The following is a 25,557-nucleotide window of genomic DNA, read 5'->3' on the forward strand; positions in this document are numbered from 1 at the left end:
TAACCGCAAATTGGTTCAATAAGCCTCAGTAAGGTTTTGATTGATCAGCTGGTGGAGACCAAGAAGATGTAGACACAAGACGTCTGCAAGCATATGTTTTGTGTGTGAAATGTAATCATTCTTATCTCCTATACTTCCGTTGTGAAACAATCACATTACCACATTACTCGTGTAAAATAGTTTTAACCCATTTTAATTTGTGCCATTTTTGTGTTGTCTACCATCTTGGCTCCTTCTTCTCATCTAACATAGTTCTTCTAATGTCGCCTATATCTCCCATTATATCCATGGCTTTGCAGAGTGTCATCACACTACACTGGATGTGAGTTCTAGGTAAAGCTAATCTCTGAGCTCCAAAACTCCCCACCCATCTGGAGTAAATAGTGCACAGTGTAAGTGATGCTAAATCCAGCTATGTAATTTTTATCTTCATGCTCACTTGAGCACTGTGTGAGAATAGAGAATCACAGAGAGTGGATCTTGGTAGATGTCTGAGAATTGCCAGGATGGATTTGAAAGATGCTAATTTAAACCTGTAGCTCATAGGAAGTCGACCATACAGTAAAGAGTGACATCCTTTCTACATAGGAAAGCAAGCTTTATACTGGTAGTCAGATTGAGATCATATAACACAGTTGCTCATAATGAAAAAGTTAAAGTTGTATGGATGCATCTACGTTGGGATAAAACAAATGCTAGAATATTGCTGGTGTGTCAGAAATATACACCTTAAAAAGCTGCTTTCTCCGTTTATACAGTTGTGTCCTTCCTTACCTTTCCTGGTGGCTTGAGATATTCTGGGATGAGGAGTGATGACCAGACTTGAAAAAGGGATTTTGCAATATGCTGTCAGGATACTATGTAGGGTTCTGATAGCATGTTGTAAGAATCTACTGAGTACTGTCAGAATTTGGAGTTCTTAATTTTGCACAAAGATAAGAGTGTCTACATCTGTACTTACATAAACTCTTAAGGTGTATTTACATGGCTCGAGAATCATGCAGACTATCGAGAACAACTGTCCTTGTGTCATGTAAATGTAAATATGCCGCCGACCACCCGATGAATGAGCGAAACACCCGTTCATAGGGTGATCCTGTTATTCAGGCAGGCACAACCAATTATGGCTTCTGGGCAGCAGATTGTACGGTCTAAACAGCGTTCTGCTGCTCAGAAACCATGGATCTGTATGAGGACGAAAGATCGCAATCGCGATCCCTCGTCCTCACACATGTAAATGCATGTAAATGCAGCAATCTACTTCACTGAACAAGCAGTCGACTGTCAGGAAAGAATGTTTCCTTTCTGTCAATCGACCGCTCAGTTGGCCCGTGTACATCTAGCTTTACATTCTTGTAGATTACAATATGTTAATAACCAGAAATCAGAAATTCAAAACAATATCAAAGTCTCGCCATTTGCAAAACATTCCTTTATTATTAGAAATATCTTTTGTATAAAAAAATGTGCATGCGTAAACCATTGCAGTTATTGAACACAACCCAGGGCTTCATGTCAATCAGTCAATACAATGCACAAACTCATCTCCTATACAGATAGAACAATATAGGACAGGAATGAAAGTTCTCACAAATCACAAAAAGTACAATTATGGTGAAACATATGACAGACTTTTTTTTTCATAAAATGCATTTTCATCTGTGAACAATAGCATGGACTCTGTTATCTCGTCTTGTGCACATCAGTATTTTCCTTTCATGTGCTTTATTTTAAAATATTTGACACTTTCATTTGAAAAATAAATTCAGGCATTTTCCATAAATTATGTCTTTTATGTTTACTTGTTCGGTTCCAATAGCTTATACTGTAGAACAATTGATACATCCCATTTGGTGTTGGATATCCGATGACAATCCTGTAAATCAGGTGGCATGATTGCTGTAGCTGACATATGTGGTCTTTGTAGAAGAAGCTATAAATGAAAACAAACCAATACATTAAAATGGAGTCCTAAATTATCAAACAGCTCATTACAGCTACTGAGATGACCTCTGGTCCCCTCGTTACATTTATTAATGTTAGGGCAATTGATAATAGATTTTCCACATTTAATTTGAGTTTGTTTCTTTGCATAACCTTATTTTTGTTCAGCAGACAAATTAATTCTTGCTAATAGTGCAATTACTGTCGATGAATTTCCCTCTCAACCTTACAATGCATTCAATAATTAAATAGTTCATTCAGCCTGCAAACAGAGATATTTCCATTTTCTGCTTCTCTGGCCTGTGCTGTGTGGTGCATAGTGATATATTGAAAAAATAAGGTTTTCGTTATTTACAAACAGTAACATAGCCAATTCATCTTAAAAGAAAGCCCTGATGTAAAGACCCTATCAGTATGTCTTTGGAGTGTGGGAGGAAACTGGAGTGCCCAGGACCCAAGTACTGAAAGGAATTAGTGCTAACCACTCAGTCACTGAGCCTCTGTGCTGCCCAAATATGGCAGTTCATAACCATATTAATATTGTGATCATATAAAAAATGTGTGGATCACAGTATTTAACCTGTTCCCGACCGCCTTACGATTATATATGTTGGTGGTCGGGACTTTAAATATGGCGCTAAGAAATGCAGCGGGCACCATAGCCACCAGGTGCATTCTGTTATAGACAAATGTATGTGATCGATGATAACACTAATCACATACATGCAATCCCTCAGATACTGTGACCACCGTGAGGATAAAAACTGGAAGTGTGCACTCCCGGCCAAGCATTCGCTCCACCTAGTCAGCATTGGGGTAGTTAGGTGTAGTGTTCTGCAGCCTCAGTCCTCCTGAGTGACACATGGCTGCCACAAAATAGTTCCATAAGAACTTAGGGGGTCGTTTACGAACAGATATATGCCACTTTTGTGGTGTATACTTGGTGCAGATTCTGTTGCACGACATGGTGCGAAAGAATCTGTGACTTCTTCCCTGGTCATGCCGGGTTTAAAAAAAGAGGATGTAATGTGGGTGGGGAAGGGAAGGGGCCAGCAGGCCCTTCTCATTCATCATTTTCTATACCTGGTTAAGGCTAGAAAATTGCCTAAATGTAAAACAGCAAGGAAGCTATCTTACATTTAGAAACGTCAGTGGATACGCTGAAGTTATGGAAAGGCCAGCGCCTCTACTTAATGTCGGCGAACCACAGCCAGGGCAGGAGCTTAGTAAGACCGGCATCTAAAGCGCTGGTCTTAATAAATGTGTCCCTTAGTGTAATTCTCATAGACTCCAATTCTAATGCATTGGAGTCTATGAGAGAAGCAATCTATTGAGTGCTTGTTATTAGAGTTGAGCGGACACCTGGAGGTTCGGGTTCGGCAGGTTTGGCCGAACTTGAAAAAAAAGTTTGGGTTTGGGAACTTGACCACGAACCCGAACCCCATTGGGGACCCAAACTTTTGGCACTAAAATGGCTCTAAAATAGTCCTGGAAAGGGCTAGAGGGCTGCAAAAGGCATCAAAATGGGCTTAAGAGCATGGCAACTGTTCTGCAAACAAATGTGGATAGGAAAATGACTTAAAATAACATAAAATACAGAAAAATTTAAAATAACAATCTGGATCTAGGAGTAGGAGGTTGAGGAGGCGGTGGATGGGTGGATGTGGCGGTGTAGGTGGAAGCGGCGGTGAAGGAGGAATAGGTAGACAACACTGATTTGTGTTATTTTTTATTTTTAAATTGGGGTATCCCCCAAAATATTGGAACATATAACAAAATAAAACAAAGAATAAATGCACTTGAGTACAAGAATGGATGGTTGAGGCTGGTATAAATGTCTATTCTGCACATGGTACGGACAAGTCCTGTGGGATCCATGCCTGGTTCATTTTAATAAACGTAAGCTTGTCCACATTGGCTGCGGCCTGTGATAATGCTCTCTGCTGTGCTAAACACACGTTCACACTATACACTGGCTGCAGGGCAGGTCAGCACCTCCAAGGCTGACAAAGCTTTTCCACATTTTGGCCATGCTAACCCTGCCTTCCCCGCACATCTTCCGATCAGTAACAGATGTTTTCACTAAATTTAGTTCCCTGTCAGCAATGCAGAGCAGGGGTTCATTCACGGCAAAAGGGGGTTCATGTCACCCAGCAATACAACAGAGGATTTTGAGAGATTTAGGCCCCTATCAGCAATGCACAGCAGGGGTTCATTCACGGCAAAAGGGGATCATGTCACCCAGCAATAGAACAGAGGATTTTGGCCCCTGTCAGCAATGCAGAGCAGGGGTTCATTCATGGCAAAAGGGGGATCATGTCACCCAGCAATACAACAGAGGATTTTGAGAGATTTAGGCCCCAGTCACCCAGGCACAGCAGGGGTTCATTCACGGCAAAAGGGGGTTCATGTCACCCAGCAATAGAACAGAGGATTTTGAGAGATTTAGGCCCCTGTCACCCAGGCACAGCAGGGGTTCATTCACGGCAAAAGGGGGATCATGTCACCCAGCAATAGAACAGAGGATTTTGAGAGATTTAGGCACCTGTCACCCAGGCACAGCAGGGGTTCATTCACGGGAAAAGGGGGTTCATGTCACCCAGCAATAGAACAGAGGAATTTGAGAGATTTAGGCCCCTGTTACCCAGGCACAGCAGGGGTTTATTCACGGCAAAAGGGGGTTCATTTCACCCAGCAATAGAACAGAGGATTTTGAGAGATTTAGGCCCCTGTCACCCAGGCACAGCTTTAGGGCACTAAAATTGGCACTTTTTTTAAATTAAAATGGCTCTAAAATAGTCCTTGAAAAGGCTAGAGGGATGTAAATGGCAGTAAAATGTGCTTAAGAGCATGGCAACTGCTCTGCAAACAAATGTGGATAGGGAAATAACTTAAAATGAAATAAAATAACTAAAAATTACAAATTATTAATCTGCAACTCAGAGAAGGAGGTGGATATGGAGTCGGAGGTTGAGGAGGCGGTGAATGTGGTGTTGTAAGTGCTATTATGTTATAAGGGAAAATAATAAAATCTACACACCTAACCCAAACCCGAGCTTCTGTGAAGAAGTCCGGGTTCGGGTCTGGGTAACAAACATGCCGATTTTTCTCATGCGCGTGCAAAACGCGTTAAGACGATTTGCACTCGCGAGGAAAAATCTGGCATTTTCCCGCAACGCACCCGCATCTGTTCCCGCAAGTCACCTGCAACGCCCGTGTGAACCCAGCCTTACACACTCCAAAATGGTATCAATGAAAAGTTTGTCCCACAAAAAATGAAACCTAACATAGCTCAGTACACATAAAAGTAAAAACATTATAAGGTTAGAATATGGGGATGCAAAGTAAAAATATAGCTTTTTCGAAAGTTTTTATATTTTGTTTCAGTATTAAAATGCAAAAAAAAATCTATCTGTGTGGTATCTTTGTAATTGTACTGACCTGGAGAATGAAAGTAACAGGTCAGTTTTAGCGCATAGGAAACACTGTAAAACCCAAACTCATACAACTGTGGTAGAATTGTGTTTTTTTTTAATCATTCCACCTCATTTGGAATTTTTTTTCCTGTTTCCCACTACATTATATGCAACCGTAAATGATGCCATTAGAAATTAAAACTTGTCCCAAAAAAGCCCTCAATCGGCTATTTCTTAAGTTATGGCTTTGGGAAGTTTGGGAGTAGAAAATCAAAAAATGGAAAATCATCAATCATTAACAGGTTAAAGTGGGACTGTTGTTATAGGTAAATTTTCAGAATAAACTGTCATGTGGGTGTACATGAAGAATTACTCATATATGGAATTTTGTATCATTTTTCTCTCCAATCTGTGTGTAATTCTAAGTTTTCTGTCTGAGCAGGTTGATGGACATGCAGAAACTAGAAAATATGTACCCTATCTTTCTGTAGCACACCCTCAGAGGCAGCAGTAATAGAAGACTAGTGTTGATCGCGAATATTCTAATCGCAAATTTTTATCGCGACTATTGGCACTTCGAGAATTCGCGAATATCTAGAATATAGTGCTATATTTTCGTAATCGCAAATATTATAGATTTTTTTCATCATTACCCATGATCCCTCACTTCTTGCTTGTGGGCCAATGAGAAGGCTGCAATATTTTCGACTTTAGGAGTAGTGTTGATCGCAAATTTTCGTATCGCAATTTTTTTTTTATCGTTAATTTTCCAATTGCCGATTTTCGCAATCAATGAAATAATGACTGGAGATCACGAATTCACGAATATATGATGAATATTTGCCCAAATATTCGCGAAATATCGCAAATTTGAATATTTCCCCTGCCGCTCATAAATGTAGAAGGCCTTATACCGCAGCATTGAGCAATTGAGCAGTGAAGTTAGAAAGGAAACTTGCAAACAGTAGCAGTCTCTCTGTGTCTCTCTCTGTATCTGTGGCTGCCTGCAATACCCCGTCCCTTCTCCTCTTCTTTCTCCCCTCCCACCTTCATAGACTTCTATGTAATCTGATTAGTGAGCCGTCAGCATGTCTTCTTTGAAGATAGATTTGAGCAGTTTTTTGTGATTTAGTGAAGAGGAGGAGGATCAGGAGATGAGCCTGAAGTGAAGCAAAAGAAGCATCTTTCTTTTTTATATGATATACTACAAAGTTTCTTATATCCACCTGTAATATTTATTTATAGAAAAAAATGAAACAACAGTTACTCTTTAAGGATATGTTGGATTTCTCTTGATGAATACATTTATTTATTATTTCCAATGATCTGCAAAGTTGTTAGCTTTATTTTTATTTAGTCAGATTGACTTTTTTTTACTTCAGTTTCTGTATGTTGCCTTTCCTTACACTATGCCTTGATATCTATACTGCAAAAATTCTGTCCTGCACTGGCCTTTGCAAAACCAAACACTATCATGTCTCTGTTGGGTACTGCACAACACATCTGCAGCTTATCTTCTTGTAATTTGTTACTAACAAAGGCTTTTCCAGAATAGCCACCTAAGGTAATCCCTCTGGGAAATTCAGTACCTCATTTAAGGGATTATGGAAGAAGAACAGAAAATATGTGGATTATGCTCCCTTGTCTAGCATCTGCCTAATCAGCCAGCTGGTCCATCATTTGTTTGCCACCATGGCTCAAGAGATAAAAATATATGCAGATACTCTACTTACACTAGGAAGAATAAGAATAAAAAGTATTGTACAGGGTGGGCCATTTATATGGATACACCTTAATAAAATGGGAATGGTTGGTGATATTAACTTCCTGTTTGTGGCACATTAGTATATGTGAGGGGGGAAACTTTTCAAGATGTGTGGTGACCATGGTGGCCATTTTGAAGTCGGCCATTTTGAATCCAACTTTAGTTTTTTCAATAGGAAGAGGGTCATGTGACACATTAAACTTATTGGGATTTTCACAAGAAAAACAACGGTGTGCTTGGTTTTAACGTAACTTTATTCTTTCATGAGTTATTTACAAGTTTCTGACCACTTACAAAATGTGTTCAATGTGCTGCCCATTGTGTTGGATTGTCAATGCAACCCTTTTCTCCCACTCTTCACACACTGATAGCAACACCGCAGGAGAAATGCTAGCACAGGCTTCCAGTATCCGTATTTTCAGGTGCTGCACATCTCGTATCTTCACAGAATAGACGATTGCCTTCAGATGATACGATATGTGCAGCACCTGAAACTACGGATACTGGAAGCCTGTGCTAGCATTTCTCCTGCGGTGTTGCTATCAGTGTGTGAAGAGTGGGAGAAAAGGGTTGCATTGACAATCCAACACAATGGGCAGCACATTGAACACATTTTGTAAGTGGTCAGAAACTTGTAAATAACTCATGAAAGAATAAAGTTACGTTAAAACCAAGCACACCATTGTTTTTCTTGTGAAATTTCCCATAAGTTTGATGTGTCAAATGACCCTCTTCCTATTGAAAAAACAAAAGTTGGATTCAAAAAGGCCGACTTCAAAATGGCCGCCATGGTCACCACCCATCTTGAAAAGTTTCCCCCCTCACATATACTAATGTGCCACAAACAGGAAGTTAATATCACCAACCATTCCCATTTTATTAAGGTGTATCCATATAAATGGCCCACCCTGTAGATATATTTAAATTTGGATGTTTGGATGTTTGAAAATAAATGGTAACTCTTGTTATACAGTTATGTGTTTTCACCAATGAATCTGCGGACAGATTCTACAGCAGGGAACAGCAACCTCCGATACACCCGCTTTTCTGAAACTACAACTCCAACTATAACTCCAATTCTCGGAGCAACAGGGATATTGCCATTACACCTAGAGGCTCTGCTCTCTCTGCAATGACTGTGCCCTCTGCACATTGATTGACAGGACCAGGAGGTGTAAATGTGATCAGACTTCTGCTAAAGTCTTGAGCTGTGCCGTGTGCTTCAGTATCTGGGACAGGCACAGTACAGGAAGCTCGTCGACAGTTCTCTTCTGTACTGTGAGCCTCTTTTCTGTTCTGCACCTGTGCTAGATACTGAATTGTATGGCGCATAGTGAGTCCTTAGGAGAAATCAGGGCCAGGCTTGATCACATTTACACTACCTGGCCCTGTTAATGAAAGTAGAGAGGCCGTGGAAGTTGCAGAGAGAACTGAGCCTCTATAATAATAGTATAATATGTTTGAGTCATTCGTTTAATTTGGTTATCTGTATCTACTTTTTGGACTTGTGTGAAAATCTGATATAGGCCTCATGCACACGACCGTTGTTCGGGTCCGCATCCGAGCCGCAGTTTTTGCGGCTCGGATGCGGATCTATTCACTTCAATGGGGCTGCAAAAGATGCGCACAGCACTCCGTGTGCTGTCCGCATCCGTTGCTCCGTTCTGTGGCCCTGCAAAAAAAATATAGCATGTCCTATTCTTGTCCGTTTTGTGGACAAGAATAGGCATTTCTACAATGGGCTGCCCCTTTCGTTACGCAAATTGCGGACCTCAAAAAAACAGCATGGACGTGTGCATGAGGCCATAGTTTTAGAATAAATTTTTAGCAGAAATACCAAAAATTCTGAAGCATTCACAAACTTTCAAGCACCATTGTATAAGAACCGCCAAGCAAGTGTACGCATGTTGGGAGTGTAGTTTCACGATAGCTAGAGTGCCAACTGTTGCTGACCCACGCTCTGTAGCATCACAATTTGAAGAGAATTCTCAGGGTTCCCTCAAGCACGTGGTTTTCGGCAAGCCCCATTCACATGAATCGAACTGATTTTCAGTTGTGGAAAATTCTGCACTACGGAAGCAAATCAATGTAATGGCTATCATAGCCTTTAGTTATGTAAATGATAATTTTATTAACCCCTTAATGACTGGGCAATTTTCCATATTTTCATTTTAGTTTTTTACTCCTAGCCTTCTCAAAGCCATAACTTTTTTATTTTTCCATTCACAAACCCATATGAGGGCTTGTTTTTTGTGGGACAAGTTGACCTTTCTAAAGGCACTATTTACAAGTTGCATACAATGTAGTGGGAAGCGGTAAAAAATTCCAAAATGGAATGGAATTAATAAAAATAAAAAAATTTGCCACAGTTTTATGGGTTTTGTTTTTATAGCGTTTCCTATGAAGTAAGCCTGACCAGTTATGGTACTTTCATTCTACGGGTCAGTATGATTACAATGATACAAAAAAATGCACAGTTTTTCTTGTCTTTTAATAATAAAATAAATAAAAATTTAGAAATTTTTTAAATTGTTTATATATTTAAATTTTGGGGAAAGGGGGGTGATTTGATTATTTTTTCTTACACTTTTTAAAAGTTCCCCTAGAACTATAATAAGCAATCATCGCATTAGCATTGAAGTCTATGAGAATTACCCTAAATTGGGAGGCAGGAATACAGCCTGGTGACATTCAGGAGAGACATTACATGCGACTCACCTGATCCTCGCTAGGGGGAGATGCTTCATGGCCAGGAGCGCGAGCTCACAGTTTTTATCATCCCAGAATTACAGTGGCTAATGTATAGCAGTCTTATGCCATTCAGGAGAACTGAGGCTGCTGCACACTACTGTATATGTGGCTCACCCGATCCTCACGAGGCGTAGTCAGTGCATGGCCAGGACCTCAAATGTTTTTATCCTCCCAGAATTACACTGACTAATGTGCGGCATCCTTGTGTCATTCAGGAGGACAAAGGCTACTGCACACTTCATGGGCCTCACCTGATTCTCGCTAGGTGGAGTCGGTGCACGAGCAGGAGCACGCCCTTCAGTTCTTTATCCTCCCAGAATTACACTAACTAATGTGTGGCTGCCTTGTGTCATTCAGGAGGACTGAAGCTGTGGCATACTACATGTGGCTCACTAGATTCTCTCTAGGGGGAGTGGGTGCATGGCCAGGAGTGCACACTCCTGGCTTTTATCCTCCCAGATGTCATGGTCACATTTCACCGTGGCATCTGAGGGGTTAAATGCGTTTGATCAAACAGCAGACACCCGGCAGCTATGACGCCTGCTACAGTTGCGAGCGGGTGCTATATTTAAAGTCCTGACCACCGATGTATATATGTGTAAGGCGGTTGGGAACAATTTAGGCTATCTTCACATCTGCGTATTTCATTTGAGCAGTCTATTCCGTTAGAGAACAGCCTGCCAGAATGAACAGGATCCAGCGCTGACAGATGCGAACAGAATATCAGACGGCCCCATTAAAGTATAACGGGGTCTGGAAGACATTCTGTTGACATCCGGCTGACAAGCGGAGAACCCCCCAGACACAAACCACTGCATGCTGCAGTTTGTGACCGGACGACCCTCCACTTGCCTGCCTGAACAGGCTACCAGAATACTGCTACCATAGATGTAAAAAAAAGCCTTAAAGAGTATTTTTTTTAAATACAAATGCCATGAATACACCTGTGTAACTAAATAATAGCAATTGTATATAATAATAAATCTGCACAATAACATTCACAGTTTATTACCTAGAACCAGAAGTTGCTATTGTGACAGTATTGATATATGCCCTCCCCAATGTGAGCCCTTAATTAAGCACAATTCTTTTAAGTGAAATATCTATGCAATCGTACAAGAAGCTGATTAGTTTTTTCTTTACAGGGCCTGGGTGTTTATTATTCACTCATTCTGTGTCACATAGCGTCATTAAGTGCAATAAAGACTGCTTCATCTATCACTGCTTTCATCATGATTGGAAAAACATTGAAATATTAGTTTGCTCGGAGTCTCTACTGAATGATCAGAACAGATTCAAGGTTAATAAATAACTGTCCATTGTTAGCAGCGTTTTATTAGATGATTAAAAAACTCATAGAGAAATTACATGTTGCAATAAATAAGTCAGAAAGAAATCAATAAATTACATAAAGTTTAATGTTAATTTCCTTTGTTGTTTAATGCATTAGGCATACTGACAAATCTTTCCTACAACAAAAATTACTTTTGGGAAAGCTCCATTAGCTAAAATGTAGCTATTTGTAAACCTCTACAGCTGGATGGTCTTCAAATTTAGTGCAAGGTTATTGATCTAGCTATTGATTTAATTATAAAGCTGTATTTTAGCTACTTTTTAATTCATGAATGATCAAATAGAAAATAACACAATTTAGCTGTAGTACAGGAGATCAACACTGTCATGATGCCAGATCACTTCATTCATAGAGGAGGAATTGAGGTGATTATTTCTTGTGATATATGCAACTAGAATTGGAAGAGAAGGCAAAAAGTGTCCTGAATCCCATGTTCACAGCATTAGCACTAATCCTCGCTTTAAAGGGGTTGTGCAGCTTGTCTATATTGATGATCTATCCTCAGAATAGGTCATCAATATCTGATCAGCAGGGGTCTGACATCTGGAACCCCTACTAAGCAGCTGTTTGAAGAGGAGCTGACACTCCATGCCAGCGCTGCTTCCTCTTCATTACACTACATGTCGTCTCCCTTGCAGCAGTGACGTAGTGTAATTACAAGTACTCACTCCATTCAAGTGAATAGAGTGAGTGCTTGTAATTACACTACACTTCCAAGACAATGAGCAATGTAATGAAGATGAAGTAGTGCTGGCTTGGAGCACTGCCTCCTCTTCAAACAGCTGATCTGTGGGTATGCAGAGTGTCAGACCCCCGTCGATCAAACATTCATGACCTATACTGAGGATAGGTTATCAATATAAACAGGCTACACAACCCCTTTAAGTATTATGATCAGTTCTGAAGACTTCAAATAAAAATGTTTAGAGGAAACCTAAGAAAGACTGCAAAAATGTGCACATGTAATGAAAGATCAAATAGATGACTGTGTATAGAAGTAATTCTGGAAGATTAAAATATGCTTCCTTAACCACTAACAGGTCAGTTCAAATAGTGGGAACATCTGCCGCTTTCCTCCCTCCTGCATCCCTGTCAGTTGGATTCCTGAAATTATTGACAAGTAATTAATCAAACAATAATGCTGCCACTGAAGCAACATATTGGGGCTCTGTGTGTGGGTGTGTGTGTGACATGCACAGCTGTATAATAATTACGATGCCGGCACTAACACATTTTGTGTAGCTGGAACATGCAGTGCTGCTCCCTCCCTGTGAGTTCTCCTGAAATTATTGACAGGTAATCAACCAGTTAAACTGTAATCAACGAGAGGGAATAGGTGGGGTGTCTTTTCACATTTTCTCGGATATGATATATTACAAAGTTTCTTATATTCAACAATACTGTTGATTTATGCAAAGTTTGCTGAAATGGATGTGACCATTTACGGATCTGAACCTCTCATGCAATTTGTATACTGTTTATGAGCAGTTGGTATATTATATGGCAATAAAAGTATTAATATAGCAATTAAACTTTGGCACATATAAACCTTGCAATACTGTTTCACAGTGTTAATAATGGAACTTACTGACAAGATAATAGTATGACGTCAATTTCTCAAAGGCAGAATCAAATGTGACAATCAGTATGACTCCACTTTATATTGTCACTTTTGTGAAAAAATTTACTGCCACAACTAAATAGAAAAATGCCAATATCTCTATAATAAAAAATACATAAATCTATTATGATTTATTAAAACTTGGCAATTGTTATGTATTCATACAAATGCTGTTAAATGATTAGCATATTTTATTTCCAAATTATGTGGACGGTGAAGGCTAAATGTTCCTTCCCAAAATTGGCTAAATTACTATTTTAAAAATAGTGGTGGGCATTTATCAACTGATATACACCACAATAGTGACATATTAAAGTCTCAGATTTTGTGGCATGCCATTTTGTGGAAAAATCTGCGACTTTATCACGCTTACGCCACTTTTACAAATAAATGTTCCCCCAGTGTTTTTAAATTACTATTAACTAATAGTTAGAGATGAGCTAATTTCTCAAAATTTAGATTTGGCCGATTCGGCGAATTTTCCGAAAAAATGTGCTTTGATCCGAATATATTCAGGACGAATCGCAAATAAAAAACAGCTATTTCCTGGCTGCAGAGAGCCTTTATAGTGGCGTAGAACACTGTGCCTTGCAGTAACATGCATAGGGAGTCTGCTTAGGTATTGAAATAATACTGTGAGTCCGTATGACATGCAGATGACAGGCGTCGCTCTTAGAATCACTGCACATTTCACTTATTTGGGCAGTCACAGGGCCAAAACTGACCAAATATCTCAAGTATGAACTCAGCCTTACAGGTCCATGTTAGCATCAAGAAGAAGCGCACTCCTTTCACACCCTCGTCAGCTGATTCCACATAGAGGTCTACAGAACCTGTTCTATTAAACGCTTATACAAGTAGAGCCCCCCCTTCCCCGACAGAGGGGAGAGGGTGTCAGCAGTAAGTCTGTGTTGAAGTCACTGATTATTTTGCCCTTCCTCTGATCAGTCAGAACAATAACCCACAACAAAAGGTTCCTGTCTGTGGAGCATACGCCTTCACTCGGTCAACATTTGTTCAGTAATCCATGAGTATTGGTAATGCAAAAGAAAAAAAACAGGAGTGGATGTAAAACAGAGATGACACGTGAATGGAATATTTGCATGTCTTCTGTGTTTTGTACCCACTCCTGCTTTTGGCTACCAAATCATAAGCCAATTCTGATGCGACCATACAGGCCTTACAGCTGCTACACAGACAGGACCTGTTGTACGTCTCATTTTTCCTTCCTTCTGACCGATCAGAAGAAAGGTCAAATAAATGGTGATTTTAAGAAGGCCAAACAAGGACAATAGCGACCCCATCATAGAGTGGGGAGGGTGGTAGCAGCATGAGAAGTCCACAGAGTGGCCCTATGACATAGTGGTGAGGTAGAAGCAGCATGAGGAGACCACCAAGTGGCACAATGACCGGGTCTGGAGGTCGCGGCAGCATCGGGAGGCCTCAGAGTGGCACAATGACAAAGTGTGGCGGTGACAACGGTAGTATGATTAGGCCACAAAGTGGCAAGGTGACATAGTGTGGAGATGGTAGCAACAGCAGCAGCAGAAGCATGATACCACAGAGTGGCAAGGTGACATAGTGTGGACCTGGCAGCATCAGGAGGCCACAAAGTGGCAAGGTGACATACAGTAGTGTGGAGATGGTAGCCACAGCAGCAGCATGATACCACAGAGTGGCAAGGTGACATAGTGTGGACATGGCAGTATCAGAAGGCCACAAAGTGGCATGGTGACATAATGTGGAGATGGCAGCATCAGGAGGTCACAGAGTGGCATGGTGACATGGTGTGGACATGGCAGCAACAGCAGCAGCAGCATGATACCACAGAGTGGCAAGGTGACATAGTGTGGACATGGCAGCATCAGGATGCCGCAGAGTGGCACGGTGACATAGTGTGGAGATGGATGATCTAATCTGATGCATCAGGCATTGATGGGTGGAAATCCTGTCTGATCCACGTCTGATTCATCTTGACAAAAGTAAGTCTCTACACATTTAGGGTGGACAGGCAAATTCTTCTTGGGGTAACTATGGCCCCCGCCACACTAAACACCTGCTCTGATGCCACACTACTGGCCGGCAGGACAGCTTTTCCAGGGCAAACTCAGCCAGTTGCAGCCGCAAATCCAGTTTGGCTGCCCAGTAGTCCAGCGGATCTTCTATGACGGCTGTCAGGGTGCTTTCAAAGTATGCCACAACCTGCTGGTCCAGGTCCTGCTCCAAGTCTACCTGCTGCTGCTGGTGAGTAGTTTCTTCACTATGCGGGTAAAGAAAGCTGCTCATCAGCGACTCTAGACTCAGTCTGCTGGTGCTGCTGTCACTTGCGACAAAGTCGAAGATCCAGTCAACCAATCAAGAACCGCTGGGTTGCTGGTCAAGACACGACTGCTAGCTGACATATGGACCTGAGGCCTAGGGAAGAAACCCCTGCTGCCACGCCCTCTTACTCTGCTGCGACCTGTGACTACGCCTCTGACACTCCTCTGTGCAGGACCTGGCACTTCTCTGTTTGACATACTTTTAGCTGAACGGAATAAATTAAAAGCAAATGAAAACACCCCTAAAAGCGCCAAATATATTTTTCTTTTTTTACTGATATAGGCAACTAAAGGATTTGAAATTGGCAACGAAACGATTTCAGCGTAAATAACAGCAAAAGTGAATTGCGGATATATTTCTCGTATTGTAGTGAAATATGACAATAAACGCTTTTAGCGCAAATAACACCAAATGTGAACTGTGTCTATTTTTTTCATATTGTAGTAAAAAAATGACAAGAAACGCTTTCAGCGCAAATAACACCAAATGTGAACTGCATCTATTTTTCTCCTATTGTAGTGAAAATATGACAATAAACGCTTTTAGCTCAAATAACACCAAATTTGAACTTAGTCTATTTTTCTCTTATTGTAGTGAAATATGACAAGAAATGCTTATAATACGACAAAGCTGTATTATGAGACTATCTGGATCCTCAAGTATTGTTTCCCTGCACTTGTAAATCACTTTTTTCACAATGAGGATTTTCCTATGACTCACCCTAGCATCTGACACTTTAGCCAATGTATTCCAGTCAGGAACACAACGGAGCCCTTTTGCACCACCATCAAGGGATCTCAGTGTGGCATGTAGAGATGGCCTTGCGGTTCGCCCAGTGGTCGTTTCACGGCAAACTTTGCTCATTCACTATTTGCAAAACATGCGATTATATGGCGATATTCGCACACGCCATATTTTTTTGCATAGCGCCAAACTTTGACCCATGACTAGGGATGAGCGAACCCGAACTGTATAGTTCGGGTTCGTACCGAATTTTGGGGTGTCCGTGACACGGACCCGAACCCGAACATTTTCGTAAAAGTCCGGGTTCGGGTTCGGTGTTCGGCGCTTTCTTGGCGCTTTTTGAAAGGCTGCAAAGCAGCCAATCAACAAGCGTCATACTACTTGGCCCAAGAGGCCATCACAGCCATGCCTACTATTGGCATGGCTGTGATTGGCCAGTGCACCATGTGACCCAGCCTCTATTTAAGCTGGAGTCACGTAGCGCCGCACGTCACTCTGCTATGATCAGTATAGGGAGAGGTTGCAGCTGCGACGTTAGGGCGAGATTAGGCAGATTAACTCCTCCAAAAGACTTCATTCTGTGATCGATCTGCAGCTGTGGATCATTGAAGTGCTATTATTGACTTGCTCATTTTTTTGAGGCTGCCCAGAGCGTTTTTAGATCACTTTTTTTCTGGGGTGATCGGCGGCCATTTTGTGACTTGTGGTGCACCAGCACGAGCTATCACCAAGTGTATTTAACCATCGATAGTGTGGTTATTTTGTGCTATATCCTACATCAGCTGCAGGCTGAGCCTGTGTCACGGAAGTGCATTTAACCATCAACAGTCTGGTTATTTTTTGGCCATATACTACATCAGCTGCAGGCTGAGCCTGTGTCACCCAAGTGCATTTAACCATCATTAGTCTGATTATTTTTTGGCCATATACTACATCAGCTGCAGGCTGAGCCTGTGTCACCCAAGTGCATTTAACCATCATTAGTCTGATTATTTTTTGGCCATATACTACATCAGCTGCAGGCTGAGCCTGTGTCACCCAAGTGTATTTAACCATCGATAGTGTGGTTATTTTGTGCTATATCCTACATCAGCTGCAGGCTGAGCCTGTGTCACCCAAGTGCATTTAACCATCAACAGTCTGATTATTTTTTGGCCATATACTACATCTGGTGCAGGCTGAGTCTGTGTCACCCAAGTGCATTTAACCATCAACAGTCTGATTATTTTTTGGCCATATACTACATCTGGTGCAGGCTGAGCCTGTGTCACCCAAGTGCATTTAACCATCAACAGTGTGGTTATTTTTTGGCCATATATTACATCAGGGGCAAGTTGAGCCTGTCACCCAGCGCCTAAAAAATAGACCTGACATTTCTATTCAACCAAATCTGTACTGTTCTAGCTGGTCAAGTTATTTGTATTGACCGTAAAAGCACACTTTTTTTCTGGGTTGAAAAAGCATTCCCAAATTTGCCATTCTCAAAATAACTAGTTTCTGGTATTTGAGGCCTACTTGAAATCTATCCCAAAAATAAAATCTTACATTGAAGGTATTGATAGTGTCATTCAGAAAAACCTAAGACACACGCTAGCGTGCTGATAGAAGTGTGATTCTGTGATTAAACCTATACCTGTCACACAGCGCAAAAAAAAACAGGTCTCACATCTCTATTCAACCAAATCTGCAGTGTTTTATCTGGTCAAGTTATTTGTAGTGACCGTAAAAGCAGACTTTTTGTTCTGGGTTGAAAAAGCATTCCCAAATTTGCCATTCTCAAAATAACTAGTTTCTGGTATTTGAGGCCTACTTGAAATCTATCCCAAAAAGAAAATCTTACATTGAAGGTATTGATAGTGTCATTCAGAAAAACCTAAGACACACGCTAGCGTGCTGATAGAAGTGTGATTCTGTGATTAAACCTATACCTGTCACACAGCGCAAAAAAAAACAGGTCTCACATCTCTATTCAACCAAATCTGCAGTGTTTTATCTGGTCAAGTTATTTGTAGTGACCGTAAAAGCAGACTTTTTGTTCTGGGTTGAAAAAGCATTCCCAAATTTGCCATTCTCAAAGTAACTAGTTTCTGGTATTTGAGGCCTACTTGAAATCTATCCCAAAAAGAAAATCTTATATTGAAGGTATTGATAGTGTCATTCAGAAAAACCTAAGACACACGCTAGCGTGCTGATAGAAGAGTGATTCTGTGATTAAACCTATACCTGTCACACAGCGCAAAAAAAAACAGGTCTCACATCTCTATTCAACCAAATCTGCAGTGTTTTATCTGGTCAAGTTATTTGTAGTGACCGTAAAAGCAGACTTTTTGTTCTGGGTTGAAAAAGCATTCCCAAATTTGCCATTCTCAAAATAACTAGTTTCTGGTATTTGAGGCCTACTTGAAATCTATCCCAAAAAGAAAATCTTACATTGAAGGTTTTGATAGTGTCATTCAGAAAAACCTAAGACACACGCTAGCGTGCTGATAGAAGTGTGATTCTGTGATTAAACCTATACCTGTCACACAGCGCAAAAAAAAACAGGTCTCACATCTCTATTCAACCAAATCTGCAGTGTTTTATCTGGTCAAGTTATTTGTAGTGACCGTAAAAGCAGACTTTTTGTTCTGGGTTGAAAAAGCATTCCCAAATTTGCCATTCTCAAAGTAACTAGTTTCTGGTATTTGAGGCCTACTTGAAATCTATCCCAAAAAGAAAATCTTACATTGAAGGTATTGATAGTTTCATTCAGAAAAACCTAAGACACACGCTAGCGTGCTGATAGAAGTGTGATTCTGTGATTAAACCTATACCTGTCACACAGCGCAAAAAAAAAACAGGTCTCACATCTCTATTCAACCAAATCTGCAGTGTTTTATCTGGTCAAGTTATTTGTAGTGACCGTAAAAGCAGACTTTTTGTTCTGGGTTGAAAAAGCATTCCCAAATTTGCCATTCTCAAAATAACTAGTTTCTGGTATTTGAGGCCTACTTGAAATCTATCCCAAAAAGAAAATCTTACATTGAAGGTATTGATAGTGTCATTCAGAAAAACCTAAGACACACGCTAGCGTGCTGATAGAAGTGTGATTCTGTGATTAAACCTATACCTGTCACACAGCGCAAAAAAAAACCAGGTCTCACATCTCTATTCAACCGAATCTGCAGTGTTTTATCTGGTCAAGTTATTTGTAGTGACCGTAAAAGCAGACTTTTTGTTCTGGGTTGAAAAAGCATTCCCAAATTTGCCATTCTCAAAATAACTAGTTTCTGGTATTTGAGGCCTACTTGAAATCTATCCCAAAAAGAAAATCTTACATTGAAGGTATTGATAGTGTCATTCAGAAAAACCTAAGACACACGCTAGCGTGCTGATAGAAGTGTGATTCTGTGATTAAACCTATACCTGTCACACAGCGCAAAAAAAAAACAGGTCTCACATCTCTATTCAACCAAATCTGCAGTGTTTTAGCTGGTCAAGTTATTTGTAGTGACCGTAAAAGCAGACTTTTTGTTCTGGGTTGAAAAAGCATTCCCAAATTTGCCATTCTCAAAATTGTGGTGAACGGGAACAATGAGGAAAACATCTAATAAGGGACGCGGACGTGGACATGGTCGTGGTGGTGTTAGTGGACCCTCTGGTGCTGGGAGAGGACGTGGCCGTTCTGCCACAGCCACACGTCCTAGTGAACCAACTACCTCAGGTCCCAGTAGCCAGCAGAATTTACAGCGATATTTGGTGGGGCCCAATGCCGTTCTAAGGATGGTAAGGCCTGAGCAGGTACAGGCATTAGTCAATTGGGTGGCCGACAGTGGATCCAGCACGTTCACATTATCTCCCACCCAGTCTTCTGCAGAAAGCCACAGATGGCGCATGAAAACCAAGCCCATCGGTCTGTCACATCACCCCCATGCATATCAGGGAAACTGTCTGAGCCTCAAGTTATGCAGCAGTCTCTTATGCTGTTTGAAGACTCTGCTGCCAGGGTTTCCCAAGGGCATCCACCTAGCCCTTCCCCAGGGGTGGAAGAGATAGAATGCACTAACGCACAACCACTTATTTTTCCTGATGATGAGGACATGGGAATACCACCTCAGCACGTCTCTGATGATGACGAAACACAGGTGCCAACTGCTGCGTCTTTCTGAAGTGTGCAGACTGAACAGGAGGTCAGGGATCAAGACTGGGTGGAAGACGATGCAGGGGACGATGAGGTCCTAGACCCCACATGGAATGAAGGTCGTGCCACTGACTTTCGCAGTTCGGAGGAAGAGGCAGTGGTGAGACCGAGCCAACAGCGTAGCAAAAGAGGGAGCAGTGGGCAAAATCAGAACACCCGCCGCCAAGAGACTCCGCCTGCTACTGACCGCCGCCATCTGGGACTGAGCACCCCAAAGGCAGCTTCAAGAAGTTCCCTGTGTTGTGGTAAATATTAATAGTTGTAATCATCCTGCATCAAAGCCTGCGTAAGGAAAAAGGTAAATCCCCCTTTCCTTCAGCCCCAGTCAGAGACAAACACACGTGTTACCATCTTCCTTGAAAATCCTGAGAGACTCCCCCGCGCTTCTCCGTCTGCTCACCTTTTATTTACTAACAAAAGGTGTAAAAAGGGGCTGGCCCAAGACAAGGATACAGGAAGTGATAACATGCAGGAAGTGATGTCAAAGGACAGGGTGGGGCAATCAATGTGGCTAGGACAATGCACACGCCCCATCCCTGTCAGCATTCAACACTGCTAAAAGGTGATCAGTGTCTAATAAAGATCATTCTACTGGTTCCCATAGGTTTGAAATTATCTGCGAGACATTGCTACAGCTATTGTCAGTATACGGTACTAGTATACCGACAAGGCAGATATGCATGTCTTAAAAGCAGACATTTCTCCAAGACACAGGGAGACAGATGACAAACTATAAAAACACACACACATCCTAAAGTAAAATGTCCGCATAATAAAATTTCCACAACACCTGGCATGGCACTTCTTCAAACAATGTGCTGACGACAAGACCCGAGTGGTTTGCACGCTGTGCCATCAGAGCCTGAAGCGAGGCATTAACGTTCTGAACCTTAGCACAACCTGCATGACCAGGCACCTGCATGCAAAGCATGAACTGCAGTGGAGTAAACACCTTAAAAACAAGGAAGTCACTCAGGCTCTCCCTGCTACCTCTTCTGCTGCTGCCGCCTCGGCCTCTTCTGCTGCTGCCGCCGCCTCGGCCTCTTCTGCTGCTGCTGCCGCCGCCGCCTCGCCCTCTTCCTCCGCCTCTGGAAGAAAATTGGCACCTGCCGCCCAGCAAACATGGGATGTACCACCAACACCACCACCTGCGTCACCAAGCATCTCAACCATGTCACACGGCAGCGTTCAGCTCTCCATCTCACAAACATTTGAGAGAAAGCGTAAATTCCCACCTAGCCACCCTCGATCCCTGGCCCCGAATGCCAGCATTTCTAAACTACTGGCCTATGAAATGCTGTCATTTAGGCTGGTGGACACACACAGCTTCAAACAGCTCATGTCACTTGCTGTCCCACAGTATGTTGTTCCCAGCCGCCACTGTTCCCAGCCGTGCCTTCCCTGCACAAACAAGTGTCTGATAAAATCAAGTGTGCACTGCGCAACGCCATCTGTGGCAAGGTCCACCTAACCACAGATACGTGGACCAGTAAGCATGGCCAGGGACGCTATATCTCCCTAACTGCACACTGGGTAAATGTAGTGGCGGCTGGGCCCCAGGCGGAGAGCTGTTTGGCGCACGTCCTTCCGCCGCCAAGGATCGCAGGGCAACATTCTTTGCCTCCTGTCTCCTCCTCCTCCTACTCAGCTTCCTCCTCCTCTTCTTCCACCTGCTCATCCAGTCAGCCACACACCTTCACCACCAACTTCAGCACAGCACGGGGTAAACGTCAGCAGGCCATTCTGAAACTCATATGTTTGGGGGACAGGGCCCACACCGCACAGGAGTTGTGGCGGGGTATAGAACAACAGACCGACGAGTGGTTGCTGCCGGTGAGCCTCAAGCCCGGCCTGGTGGTGTGCGATAATGGGCGAAATCTCGTTGCAGCTCTGGGACTAGCCGGTTTGATGCACATCCCTTGCCTGGCGCATGTGCTGAATTTGGTGGTGCAGAAGTTCATTCGCAACTACCCCGACATGTCAGAGCTGCTGCATAAAGTGCGGGCCGTCTGTTCGCGCTTCCGGCGTTCACACCCTGCCGCTGCTCGCCTGTCTGTGCTTCAGCGTAACTTCGGCCTTACCGCTCACCGCCTCATATGCGACGTGCCCACCAGGTGGAACTCCACCTTGCATATGCTGGACAGACTGTGCGAGCAGCAGCAGGCCATAGTGGAGTTTCAGCTGCAGCACGCACGGGTCAGTCGCACTGTGGATCAGACCCACTTCACCACCAATGACTGGGCCTCCATGCGAGACCTGTGTGTCCTGTTGCGCTGTTTCGAGTACTCCACCAACATGGCCAGTGGCGATGACGCCGTTATCAGCGTTACAATACCACTTGTCTCCTTAAGAAAAAACACTTAGGGCGATGATGGAAGCGGAGGTGGCCCAGGAGGAAGAGGAGGAAGAGGAGGAAGAGGGGTCATTTTTAGCACTTTCAGGCCAGTCTCTTCGAAGTGACTCAGAGGGAGGTTTTTTGCAACACCAGAGGCCAGGTACAAATGTGGCCAGACAGGGCCCACTACTGGAGGACGAGGAGGACGAGGATGAGGAGGAGGTGGAGGAGGATGAGGATGAAGCATGTTCACAGCGGGGTGGCACCCAAAGCAGCTCGGGCCCATCACTGGTGCGTGGCTGGGGGGAAACACAGGACGATGACGATACGCCTCCCACAGAGGACAGCTTGTCCTTACCTCTGGGCAGCCTGGCACACATGAGCGACTACATGCTGCAGTGCCTGCGCAACGACAGCAGAGTTGCCCACATTTTAACGTGTGCGGACTACTGGGTTGCCACCCTGCTGGATCCCCGGTACAAAGACAATGTGCCCACCTTACTTCCTACACTGGAGCGTTATAGGAAGATGCGCGAGTACAAGCGCACGTTGGTAGACGCGCTACTGAGAGCATTCCCAAATGTCACAGGGGAACCAGTGGAAGCCCAAGGCGAAGGCAGAGGAGGAGCAAGAGGTCGCCAACGCAGCTGTGTCACGCCCATCTCCTCTGAGGGCAGGGTTAGCATGGCAGAGATGTGGAAAAGTTTTGTCAACACGCCACAGCTAAGTGCACCACCACCTGATAAGGAACGTGTTAGCAGGAGGCAACATTTCACTAACATGGTGGAACAGTACCTGTGCACACCCCTCCACGTACTGACTGATGGTTCGGCCCCATTCAACTTCTGGGTCTCCAAATTGTCCACGTGGCTAGAGCTAGCCTTTTATGCCTTGGAGGTGCTGACCTGCCCGGCGGCCAGCGTTTTGTCTGAACGTGTATTCAGCACGGCAGGGGGCGTCATTACAGACAAACGCAGCCGCCTGTCTACAGCCAATGTGGACAAGCTGACGTTCATAAAAATGAACCAGGCATGGATCCCACAGGACCTGTCCATCCCTTGTTCAGATTAGATATTAACTACCTCCCCTTAACAATATATTATTCTACTCCAGGGCACTTCCTCATTCAATACTATTTTTAATTTCATTTTACCATTATATTGCGGGGCAACCCAAAGTTAAATGAACCTCTCCTCTGTCTGGGTGCCGGGGCCTAAATGTGTGACAGTGGCCTGTTCCAGTGGTGGGTGACGTGAAGCCTGATTCTCGGCTATGACATTAAGACTTATTCTGTGCTGACATGAAGCCAGATTCTCTGTTACGCGACCTCTGTCTTCTGCCTGGGTCTAAATATGTGACAGTGGCCTGTTCCAGTGGTGGGTGACGTTAAGCCTGATTCTCTGCTATGACATGAAGACAGATTCTGTGCTGACATAAGGCCAGATTCTCTGTTACAGGACCTCTCTCCTCTGTCTGGGTGCCGGGGCCTAAATGTGTGATAGTGGCCTGTTCCAGTGGTGGGTGACGTGAAGCCTGATTCTCTGCTATGACATGAAGACTGATTCTGAGCTGACATCAGGCCAGATTCTCTGTTACGGGACCTCTCTCCTCTGCCTGGGTGCCTGGGCCTAAATGTGTGACAGTGGCCTGTTCCAGTGGTGGGTGACGTGAAGCCTGATTCTCTGCTATGACATAAAGACAGATTCTGTGCTGACATCAGGCCAGATTCTCTGTTACGGGACCTCTCTCCTCTGCCTGGGTGCCTGGGCCTAAATGTGTGACAGTGGCCTGTTCCAGTGGTGGGTGACGTGAAGCCTGATTCTCTGCTATGACATGAAGACAGATTCTGCGCTGACATAAGGCCAGATTCTCTGTTACGGGACCTCTCTCCTCTGCCTGGGTGCCTGGGCCTAAATGTGTGACAGTGGCCTGTTCCAGTGGTGGGTGACGTGAAGCCTGATTCTCTGCTATGACATGAAGACAGATTCTGCGCTGACATAAGGCCAGATTCTCTGTTACGGGACCTCTCTCCTCTGCCTGGGTGCCTGGGCTTAAATGTGTGACAGTGGCCTGTTCCAGTGGTGGGTGACGTGAAGCCTGATTCTCTGCTATGACATAAAGACAGATTCTGCGCTGACATCAGGCCAGATTCTCTGTTACGGGACCTCTCTCCTCTGCCTGGGTGCCTGGGCCTAAATGTGTGACAGTGGCCTGTTCCAGTGGTGGGTGACGTGAAGCCTGATTCTCTGCTATGACATGAAGACAGATTCTGCGCTGACATAAGGCCAGATTCTCTGTTACGGGACCTCTCTCCTCTGCCTGGGTGCCTGGGCTTAAATGTGTGACAGTGGCCTGTTCCAGTGGTGGGTGACGTGAAGCCTGATTCTCTGCTATGACATAAAGACAGATTCTGCGCTGACATCAGGCCAGATTCTCTGTTACGGGACCTCTCTCCTCTGCCTGGGTGCCTGGGCCTAAATGTGTGACAGTGGCCTGTTCCAGTGGTGGGTGACGTGAAGCCTGATTCTCTGCTATGACATGAAGACAGATTCTGTGCTGACATCAGGCCAGATTCTCTGTTACGGGACCTCTTTCCTCTGCCTGGGTGCCTGGGCCTAAATGTGTGACAGTGGCCTGTTCCAGTGGTGGGTGACGTGAAGCCTGATTCTCTGCTATGACATGAAGACAGATTCTGCGCTGACATAAGGCCAGATTCTCTGTTACGGGACCTCTCCTCTGCCTGGGTGCCTGGGCCTAAATGTGTGACAGTGGCCTGTTCCAGTGGTAGGTGACGTGAAGCCTGATTCTCTGCTATGACATGAAGACTGATTCTGCGCTGACATGAAGCCAGATTCTCTGCTATTGCATGAAGAGACTGATTCTCTGCTGACATGAAGCCAGATTCTTTGCTATGGCATGAAGAGACTGATTCTCTGCTGACGTGAAGCCAGATTCTCTGCTATGGGACCTCTGTCCAATTGATATTGGTTAATTTTAATTTTTTTAATTTTAATTTTAATTCATTTCCCTATCCACATTTGTTTGCAGGGGATTTACCTACATGTTGCTGCCTTTTGCAGCCCTCTAGCTCTTTCCTGGGCTGTTTTACAGCCTTTTTAGTGCCC

The 25,557-nt window shown here is 43.5% G+C and overlaps 1 protein-coding gene across 1 annotated transcript in view; it reads right to left on the minus strand.

The window, feature by feature from the left end:
- Window positions 1-1,791: 1,791 nt before the first annotated feature.
- Window positions 1,792-25,557, minus strand: part of GRM8 (glutamate metabotropic receptor 8) — a 1,632,513-nt gene continuing 1,608,747 nt past the window's right edge. The window contains exon 10 of the mRNA XM_040413776.1: window positions 1,792-1,933. Coding sequence (XP_040269710.1) covers window positions 1,884-1,933 — 50 coding nt within the window. The 3' untranslated portion in view covers window positions 1,792-1,883. The remainder of the gene's footprint in view (window positions 1,934-25,557) is intronic.

The sequence above is a fragment of the Bufo bufo genome, chromosome 1 (assembly GCF_905171765.1).
Source record: "Bufo bufo chromosome 1, aBufBuf1.1, whole genome shotgun sequence".
Taxonomy (NCBI): Eukaryota; Metazoa; Chordata; class Amphibia; order Anura; family Bufonidae; genus Bufo; species Bufo bufo.